Source organism: Akebia trifoliata, chromosome 7, assembly GCF_017979445.1.
Source record: "Akebia trifoliata isolate Shusen 1 chromosome 7, ASM1797944v1, whole genome shotgun sequence".
Lineage (NCBI taxonomy): Eukaryota > Viridiplantae > Streptophyta > Magnoliopsida > Ranunculales > Lardizabalaceae > Akebia > Akebia trifoliata.
In genome coordinates this window covers 33,761,757-33,772,364 of record NC_141381.1, presented here as the reverse complement: position 1 = coordinate 33,772,364, position 10,608 = coordinate 33,761,757, and the positions used below count along the sequence as shown (strand labels likewise).

The following is a 10,608-nucleotide window of genomic DNA, read 5'->3' as shown; positions in this document are numbered from 1 at the left end:
TTTCATATGAACTGGTGTGGCGTTAGAAAATTTTAATTTGGCAATAGAATCTCTCAAAAAAAAAAATTAAAAAATTTTACGATGGCGATTGGTCTAAAATTTCAAAATTTAAATGATGAGGGAGAGCGTCAACCGCACCTTTGACATGGGAGGAATCCCAGGTGTAACAGTTGATGATTCAGTAACTTATATCTTATCTTAGCCATACGTTTCACAAATCTTTCTTTCCTCAAACGTGGTTTGATATTATTATTTACTACCTTTTTAATTTTAAATTCCTTTGTTTTTATCTTTTATTAAAGTCAACAGTTCCAAATCACGTTCTTCATAATGGAGGCCTTTCAAGTCAAATGCTTATTAATGTCAAAGGGGAAGATTTGACAATCGATTTTAGTGAGAGCCCATATTTGTTGTTCCTTTAACGCCAAGGATGTTTCATTGGAAAAGGGTCGACCAATCTGCATCCTCACACCTCTCTCTCTCTCTCATTAATCATTCAAGTAGTCAAACTTTCAAGACTCTATAAAGACAATAACTACTAAAATATTTCCTATTCTCCTCTAACACGCAATAACCCCATCACATGCATTTCATTTCTCCATGCTTCCATTTCCTTCTGCACCATGTCTTTGAAGATCTCACAGTACTATTCATTAGGGATTATACTATGGCTCACTCTCTTGTTATTGATCCATGGATGGACTATTCTGATCAACTCCAACAACACCAACAACAACAATACCACCCATCTCTCTTTCACTCACCACTACAGTCTGATCATCAGCAGAAAAGTGTTAGCAACACAATTCAACTTCACCCCGCCTTTCAAGAGGCATCGCCACCCACGACGACATCGAAGACACTCCCCACCTGTCCTTGTTGATCCTGATCCCACTGGAAGTGAGATCGATCCACGTTATGGAGTCGAAAAGCGCTTAGTACCAACGGGTCCAAACCCATTACACCATTAAATTAAGTTCCTTTGTTATATTATTTTCTTTCAATATTCATCATATGTGACTCTGCAACAACAACCAAAATGGTTAGTGGTATCTCTCATAATATTACTTGTATTTTATGCTCCAATTCTTTTTTTTTTTTTCTGGTGACTTAGTGTGGGGGAAAAAAAAAATAAACCCACAAATTCATAAGATCGGATTTAACAATTCAATTGGATGAAATTTGTGTTTTAGTGTCTGTGTGCACATATCAACGAGAGGAAGAATAGTTCTCAAGTCTAAACAAAATGATTAGTTATATATATATATATTATATATATATATATATATATATATATATATATAAAACCATATGTTGTTATATATGTTTTAAAACTCATATATCGAGTTGAATTGAAACTTTGAAATCGACCAAAATGACTCGAAGCGCACCAACAAGGATAATAACCTCAATTGCTTGAGTTACGCGATTATATTTATTTTTATTATTAAGGAGCTAGCCAGGTTGATCAAAGTTGAAAGACGTACCTTGCTCTATTGATTAAAATGTTCATGGTATTATCATTTGGATAAAAGGAAAATGGGTTGATACTCTCTATCCACATCAATCATTGGGATGTAAATGAGGAATCCCAAGAAAAAAATTTCTCTAGGAAAATTTGTATTAATTAATCCTCAGGAGATTAAGGAACTGATGAATTGACCTCAATTCACACATTTCTAACTAATTTTAGGTGTTAATTGAGGTCACTCCAGCACTACTAAGTAAAATGTATGTTTAAAAATATAATAGTAATGAGTCGTGTTGAAGTGATCTCAAGATTGTATCTCACATCGTACATCTTGGCATAAAAGTGTGTAGGAATCATAGATGCTTTTCAAGATGTATCTTGATGAAAATCCTACATACTTTTAACGTCAGAATGTGTGATGTGAGGTACAATCTTAAGGTCACTTCAGCATTATTCAATATTAATAACTAAAAGATTAGGACTGGAACTCTATTAAATTTTTGGGTTTATCTCAAGAGTGTGTGTTTCCCACGGAGAGCCTCTAGAAGAAAAGTCTTTATTATTTTATTAGAATATTAATATGTGGTATTGGCATTATAAGAGGGTTGAATTTATAGATATAGAGAGAGTTTGTCGGTAGTGAATTATGTATTGTGAGTAAGTGACCGAACATTTTAATATTTGAGGATTGTTTTGTGCCATGAAACCCTTCAATGCACCATTGACTTTCAACTAAGAGTAAGTGGCAACAACTCCAACTCCTCACATGATGGTAGTGGATTCACCAAATAAAGCTTATTTGATGACTTACTTGGTTAGAAAGAAGAAAAAAGGACCATAGCAACCTCCCCTGACTTTCAGAATCTCTCTCTCTCTCTCTCAAACCAATTGTTTAGATGGTAAGATATTTCTAAAGATTTTTAATAAAAATAAATGACTCCAAAACCTATATTGATCATTAAGAGACAAATATTGATGTTCGAGAACTTTGTGATTTTTTCTATTACATTGTTTAGTAACTAGAGAACCTTAAAGTAAAGAAAAGTTTGTTTGGATCAATTTAAAAAAAAGAAAAGAAAAGTAGAATATCTAAATTTAAAAAAAAAAAAAAAAAATATTTATTATTTTTTTACTTCCAAAAAGTTACTTTATACTCTGTAACCAAATGAGGCCTACTTTCTTCCACAATAAACTTTCTACTTAGTATTCAAACAGGACCTAAATGTTTGGCTGGTTTGCAGAGTTGTATTGTTGAACCACTAAAGTTAATTATCTGAAATTTAACTACTGAAAATCGATAATAAGAGTTAATTACTATTTCAGTGTTTAGCTTCATCTTGGAGTTGCAATTCCAGTTATCATCACCATCATGACATAATCTAATTAATCACACTGTGCATCACCCTATGTTACTACCCTTACCCAGGTACCCATTACAAACATAAAAAATAAAAATAGAAAGAGTTGTGCTGGAGAGACCTCAAGATTGTGCCTCACATTGCAATCTTGACGTGAAAGTGTATGGGAAACATAGATGCTTTTTTCTCGGCATTAAGAAAGGTATCACCAAGGAACTAATTTCCATCCCATGACGACCACCAATAGATGGATGGTCAGTAATCGATGTAGGCTTAAAAATAACATGTTTATCAAACAACAACGACAAGATTTTTCATTTTTTTTTGCTTTGCAAGTATAGGAGATCTTGCGATGTATTGTATTCTCCAGGAAGGAAAAATAAAAACAAGGATTTTTATCAAGAGCCTGAAGATGAAGGCAATTTAGCCAGCTCCTGTCAGTATCTTTCAAAAGAACAAGGTCAAGTGGTCAGGTCATCGGTTTGAAAATACAGCGAATTTAACAGAAATGGTAGCTTCAAAACTCATATTGCAAGATTTGGATCTCAAGGGCAAATCTTTATCTTTCCCTTAACTAGTTAGCCTTCTCATTGGTTCTGATCTGTACATGGACAACCTTCCCCTACTCATACATACAACAAAGAGGGGGAAGAAATTAACCTCTCTTTCCCTCTTTTATGTGAATGCTAATTTACTTATATTGGCACCTAAATATGGCATTATCATCACTATCCGACCCCCTGTGAACTCGCCTACCATCATTCCGTTCAAAGAATTCCTGTTTAGAACATCCATACAATTCATCTCACTTCTTGTCCAAACCTACAGTGCCATTATCGGCCGCAGAAATGGCGGATTCCATCAGCTTCTCATAGTCAATCTCAGTAGATCGATACTTCAATTTGAACCCACTTTCGATCCATGACCGAATGCACAAGATAGACTGTGTGCTACTATGGGGCAAACATAGCCTTTGCTTGTCAATCTCATCACCTTTGCTGCTGAAAAGCTCATCAGGTGTCACTGATGTCGCTTGAACTGCCAAAAAATCTCGAGCCATCATGGAGAGTCTTGGGTACCGTGTTGTGTTCACCTTCCACCAGTCTAAAACATCAGTTGTAAAGGGAGCTGGGGGCTCTGAAAGATACTGGGAGAGCTCGTCTGAAGCAGGGCTCATGCTCACTCTCCGTTTCTTCCGGGCAATCTCCTCCGCAAAAGAGACACCACCACCATCTTCATTTTCCAGAGCACTATAGCCATTAGCCACAGCTGGGAAGTGGCTAGTTGAGTAATTCCTCATAAAATGGTTCCTTGCATCCTCTAGATTGTTCTCTGAGTTGAGATTTTCTGGGACAAGCTCAGTCTTTATCCTTGGATCAAGGATCGCGGCCATGTAAGTGAGTATGTTATATACCTGGCTGTTGTAACTCCGGGCCTTTTTGGACATGTCGTCGGCTGCATTCTTGAGCCAGTCGGGGCTAAGGCGCGAATCCCTGCAGGATCCGATCATCTCAACCACATGGTCCATGAAGAAGAGGACCAGCCCAATTGTTGGGACTTTGCTTGTGCTGATGTTGTTAGTGGTCTTGTAGAACGGCTCTAGGTACGCATGCATAATGTTGACGGCATTCCTCTCTGCAGGGTTCAGCAGCAAATTCCTGCTTGACAGAGTCTCCTCATGCTTCCTGATAATAGCATCCATGGATTTACTGGCCTGCACAATAAGTTAAAATCCCACATCTTTGATATGTCCTCACACCCTTCTCTAAATTAAAAAATAAAACAGCCAGCTTAGAACTGATAGCAGTGTACCTTATGCACGATATCGAGCATTGTGTAATTTCCACTCCATCGCATTGAAGCATCGATTGGGAATTTCCAGGAACCTTCCTGATAAGCAGCGGTCATTTGCTTGAAGTCTTCTGATATCTCTGAGGATATGTTCATCTCAAGCACGAATTCACGAATCTTAGATATCACTGGTTTTGCCGTTCTCAATCCATCCTCTATGATCAGGTTCAGTGTTCGAGCAGCACAAGGGATGTAGCAGAAAGGCCCTACCTTCCGACCATCCAAATCCTCTTTAAGGGTATGGCAGGCACTTTGACTGTTATCATGGGTACAGCAAAGAATCCTGTTGTCAATGTTGTACATTTTGATGACCTTCACTAAGGTGTGATAGACGTCAGTGCCCACAAATGGGAAAGGAATGTGAGAAATATCGAGAAGAACCTTGTGGAGGGACCAGTTGTCGTCGATCCAGTGGCCTGTAACACTCATATAGGAGACTTGCTCGTACGAAGTCCAGAAATCAAGTGTGATAGAGACCTTAGCATTCACCTGTTCCAAAGATGCCCTTACATCTTCCCGCATACTCTTGAAAACCTCCTTGATGACTGCTTGGAACCTTTCAATTGACCAAATCTTGACCGATGAATTGACAAATTTGAAAGAGTTTGCTAACCACACATCCTCCAAGGTAGAGGGAGGAAAAGAAGCTCCAATGAGCCACTTAAGTAGCAACCAGTTGAGATGGTCGAAATCCACTGAGGCCGGTTTAGCTTGAGATTGAGGCTTCTTCATTACACTGATGGGCTGTGGGGATGGACTGGTAATAACATCCCCCATCTTATCATATCCAGGATGGCGATGATTTAGGTGCCTTCCCAGATTTCCTTCACAGAAAAAAAAAAAAAAAGGTGAAATTAATAAAAGTTTTCAATGGCCATTAAAAAACAAACCCCATCAATTCTTCGTGTAATGCTAACACAATTAAATCCTTTCTTTATGTGCAATGGGATGTAGGAGCTCTTGCCTGGTTATAAACAAAAGATTTCTCAATCATGAACCATTAAAGAATGCCCAGTAATTACCAGTGGCAGTTGCAATAGAATAGCTTTGTTTGCAGAACTTGCAGCTTCGACTCTTCCCATCAGGAGCTGTCTCAAAGAACTTGAGATACAAGGATGTCATTGTCTTTTTTCTTGGTTTTGATGCAGGAGCTGCATTTCCTTTCTCAGAAGAACCCAGACCAATACCCATTGGATCAATCGTTGATGATATCATTTCCATCATGGATTTGGGTTCCATATCTGCTCAGAGCAAAAAAGTAGAATCATAGGAAAACTAATGTTCAGATATAACACTGGAAAAGTGTAAGCATGAGTCAGCCAGAATTATAAAAGCCAAGGCCATCGCTAATCAATCATAGAGAACAACAGTTATGGAAGACATCCTCACTAATCATAAAGAAAACTGCTCATGATGCTGAATATAAAAGTTGGGAGGATTGTTCTTCCATCCCCGATCAATGATCACTTATTACAATATTCAGGTAAACTTAACTCTTCAAGAAATATATAAAACTAAAAGCAGCACGACAATTAAGAGAGTGGCTATGTTAATGATTCGATGTAACAGGAACTTATAACAGTTGAAATCATCTAATACATCAAACACTAAGCTAAGAGCAGAGTTGAGGGACAAAAGCCCACGAATCCTCGTCAAGTAACAATCATTGACACGGCATGATAAACCAGCTGGTATTCTACTATTATTACACTAAGAAAGAACGTTGGTCCCCTCCAGAAAATGGAAAGCATAATATGGAAATCACGTTTCCAATTAAGATCTTTCTCTATAATATCTTAACATGTAAATCCAAGTCAACATATTTGAGGGTAGCTAAACTGTAAACATAAGAGAATTGTCAGTACCTTTTAAGCTTTTATATGTATTAACATTCCAATCCATTACCTTCCCCCTTTTGCCACCAGCTGTTCCTGTCTCAAAATCCAATAGAATTTGTGAGGAAAACACTCAATAAATATGTAAAACTTTAATGAAAGCATGCATCTAATTCTTGAAAATGATATAGACACCTGTCATTTATGCAGTTCCATCATTCTATTTTAAGGTCACATTTTTATATGCAAGAAATGGTCCAGATGTCCCGGTTTTGGTAACAAAAGAATTCTTATTAGATTACAGCAAGACCAAGATTACACCATTCCGATATAAATTAAGGAAATAATGGCCAAATCATGAATTTGGTACGAGTTCATGATAATTTCCAGCTATGCTTCAGTGTGGAGTCAGTCTGTAGTTACTTTCCAAATCAAGTTAATTTAAGATTCTAAATTTATGTTTTAGGTAGCTTCTTTTTCCCCCAGTAACAAAGACACGCACATGGCAGTGTCCACATAGATAGGTGGTGTCCGACACGATGCCTTTGAGAACCCCAAAACGTTGATACGTCCATCTACATGTTTTGGTCATATGCAAAGAAGGCCAATTACAGCCCTAGTTCTAAATGAGAGAGGAAGACCCAAAGGAACTTGAATTCAGATAGCAAGAATAGATATTAACACACTTAAATTAATAGAAGACATAACTTTAGACAAAATTGAATTGAGGAACAAAGTTCATTCCAACTCCAATTTTTTGAGGTAAGGCTTTAATGTTTAGTAGAAGGTTTCTTAAATAAAATTAGAAAGGAAACATATGAAGAGTAAAAGAAATTTTTTTTTTTGCACTATCTATATGATAAAACAAAACGTTTGTCTTCCCTCAATGTTTCACACACATCTCAAGAAACAATTTCACCTTAATGCCCTTTTCCCTCCTCCCCTTTCCAACAATACCCTTTCAACTTTATTGCCTTTTCTCTTCTAACCCTTTCCAATAATACACCTTCAACTTTATTTTCTTTCCTTTTCTCCTCTTTTTCCAATAATACCCTTATAACTTTATGATGGGGACATCCGAGTTCAAGGGCCTAACCTTGCCTTTACTCTTCTACACATTTTTCAATAATACCCCTACAACTTTATTATCTTTCCTCTTTTACACCCTTAACCCCAAAGAGGATGACAGTGCCGTAGGCACAAGCCAACTCTAGTAAACCATTAGTAAGCATAGTCACCAAATTTTGCAACTTATTGAAAAAGTCATGATTAAATCAAGAAGTTTTTTCTTTCAGCGATTTAGTCACAACTTTGATGAACTTTGCAATTAAATCATGAATTTCACAATTAAGTAGTGAATTTTGCGATTAAATCGGAAAAAAAAAAAAAATGAAAATCAACCTCGATGAAGAAGATGGCGACCATTTTATTGATGAAGCGTTGGATAATAAGAATAAAAATGAATATGGTGATTTTAACCGGTTGACAAATCCTAACTTGGGATTCATGATTGTAATCTTTTGATATTTAGAATATTGTAAATCTTGAATGGGTTGTGGAGTTGTGGTTACCTTTGTAGATGTATGGATGATATCAATATGGATTTGGGTGATTTATTATTATAATTTAATATGAAATTTGATGATATAATATGGGAACACCATTTAATTGAAACAATTACATAGCCCTAATCCTAGCTCGATTATTTCCCAATTTGTATCCTCTACTGAATTTGTCCAATAAAAAAAAGCAAACAATTTAACAGCATTTAATTAAAGTTTGTCAAACTAAACATGTTGTTTCCATGATTTGACACAAAATTTCTTGGCCAACGATATTGGACATTGAATTTTCACAAAATGCTGAAACATGTCTTTATCTTCCCATCCCAGCCGTTCATTTGAAAATTTTCTTTTGAGGAGCATATATGATCAACACAAGAGATGGTGAAAGTAGATATGATAAACTTTTAATAACAGATGACATGGATGGATTCATTTAGTCGACCCCAAATCTTTAGAATAAAACTTTGGTGATTATAATGACGATGATGATGTCTAAAATGAGAGGATAGGAATTTAGTCAGGTGGGCCAATTTAGTAGATCAAGGGCATCCCCATTTAAAAAGGTTTTAGACGTTTCATGTTTGAATGGCTGTTATCATAGTAAAAACTACCTTTCGCTATACAAAAAACTTTCTGAAACTAACAAATATGGCACACATTGCAATGTTGACCTCCGATGACATTACAAATCACAAATTAGGACCACACCCTTTCCACCAGATTCATCCGAACTTGGTTCGTATACCAATTGTCACGGACCTAGTCTCTTGTCACGTAATGCTCCTCTGACACTCGAGCTATTCCCCAATGCAACCAAATCAGTCTGACTCAAGATTCTTAGGAGTTCCCTCAATTCACTAAGGTCTTCACTTACTCAAGAAACCTGAAAGGGCATACAAGATGGAATGAACTTGTATTACTATGAACTTAGTTTCAAATGACGAGCCCTCCTCTTTACACAGACTTGAGAAGGTGGAATGTATAGCCATAATTAATCCACATGACGACAATCCAACAAAAATGTACTCTCTACAATCCCTACTACATATGGAATACCTGAAATTATGTAATAATTATGATGAAATAGAAGAATCCTCAGGACACTTCTAGACTAGCATACAACACTCTAGCACTTTATAGATTTTTTCAAATTTCTCCAGAACCAGGTGGAAAGAAGAAACTTAAAGTTGCGCAGTATGCCCACAACATTAAGCTAACTACAAGCTTTGGAAGATATAATTCAGCATTCATATCTTAGAAAGTCTTGTGTTGTTTAAAGAATATTTTCCAAGTGAAAGTATAACAAAAGTACTATCGAATTCACTAGGAGAAAAGTCAAACATTAGGCAAACTATGAACACTAAAATCAACCATACGGTTTTGTCCTTGATGGATGTGAGCAATGATATTCAGGTTTTAAATGTCAGCTTTGGCATTAGTTTCCAGTCCTAGCTAAATACCAAAATGATCTCTCTAATTTTCAAAGTTTTTCAACACTCAATCAAATTATTGTAAATTTTGTATGAGATTTGGTTGAAATTGGAGATTAATTCATTCATTTAATTTGTAGAATATCATACTTTCTACGATGTATGTTTAGTTTCTATCCAATAAAATATATATATATATATATATAGTTCCCAACATTTTGAAGATATTTACTAGTTTTACTCGTGATGAAGTAAGTAAACAGCCACCATCCAACAATTTTAACATCCAAATTCACATACACGACAAATAGAACGAACTTTCAGAAATAATAGATGAACAATCCGAGAAGCCATGAACACCAATCTAAACTACAAGTCTGCAACAACAACCATTCCAAAATTTAACCCCCTCAAAAAAGAAGCAATTTTTACCTCCTAAGTTCACAAGAGCCGGCCGCGTCTTTCAAACTGACTTAAGCGATCCTCCACGGTTCAAGTCTAGTCCTTTAAAACACAATCTGAAGAACGCATAAACATCAAATTTTGGTGCAAAATGGAAACTAGGGTGTTTGAAGAACAAAGAGGCCTCTTTACCCCATTTCCCAAGCCCGATCCAAGTTCTGCAACAGAAAATTCAACTTCAAAGACGAGACACACAGAGATTGATAGATAGATGGCAGAATCGGCTCGAAATTAACGATAAAAAGTAGAATCGATGCGGGGAGAGAGAGAGAGAGAGGAGTTGCAGAGAACGAGAGCGGGGAGGGAGAGGAAATCGAAGCCGGATGGGAGCAAGATCGGAGCCGGATCTGAGCCGAGCGAGAGAGGAAGGCGAGATCAGTTTTAGAGACAGAGAGAGCGAGAGTCGATGCTTTTTTAGCAGAGCCGCGACGCCTAAAGAGGGTTTTATGTCTCAAGAAGTTGACGCAGTTTCGACGGCTAAACGACGCTTTGGTTTTCTAGCTAGTGGTTGATACATGCGATCGGCTCACACGACTTGATATTTCATTCCAGGTGCCGACACGGAGCCGGTACTCTTTACTAATAAGCTGATGCTTGTTTTTTTCATAAAAAAAGAAGTAAATAGGCCCAGCAAGA

The 10,608-nt window shown here is 36.8% G+C and overlaps 1 protein-coding gene across 7 annotated transcripts; it reads right to left on the bottom strand.

Annotated features, from left to right (window-relative positions):
• Positions 1–3,366: 3,366 nt before the first annotated feature.
• Positions 3,367–10,600, bottom strand: LOC147399308 (BED zinc finger and hAT dimerization domain-containing protein). 7 transcript variants are annotated; one of them, XM_086448816.1, is made up of 7 exons: positions 10,105–10,600; positions 9,943–10,028; positions 8,692–8,963; positions 6,546–6,611; positions 5,703–5,921; positions 4,642–5,504; positions 3,367–4,543 (listed from the first exon to the last, which is right to left on the bottom strand). In XM_086448816.1, exons 4-7 carry the CDS (start codon positions 6,580–6,582, stop codon positions 3,635–3,637), a joined length of 2,028 nt encoding a protein of 675 aa, XP_086304942.1. In that variant the 5' UTR covers positions 6,583–6,611; positions 8,692–8,963; positions 9,943–10,028; positions 10,105–10,600; the 3' UTR covers positions 3,367–3,634. The 7 variants fall into 7 exon arrangements, with proteins under 7 accessions (XP_086304942.1, XP_086304943.1, XP_086304940.1 ...); XM_086448817.1 differs by having other exon boundaries at positions 9,943–10,014; XM_086448814.1 differs by having other exon boundaries at positions 8,840–8,963; positions 9,943–10,600.
• Positions 10,601–10,608: the final 8 nt, after the last annotated feature.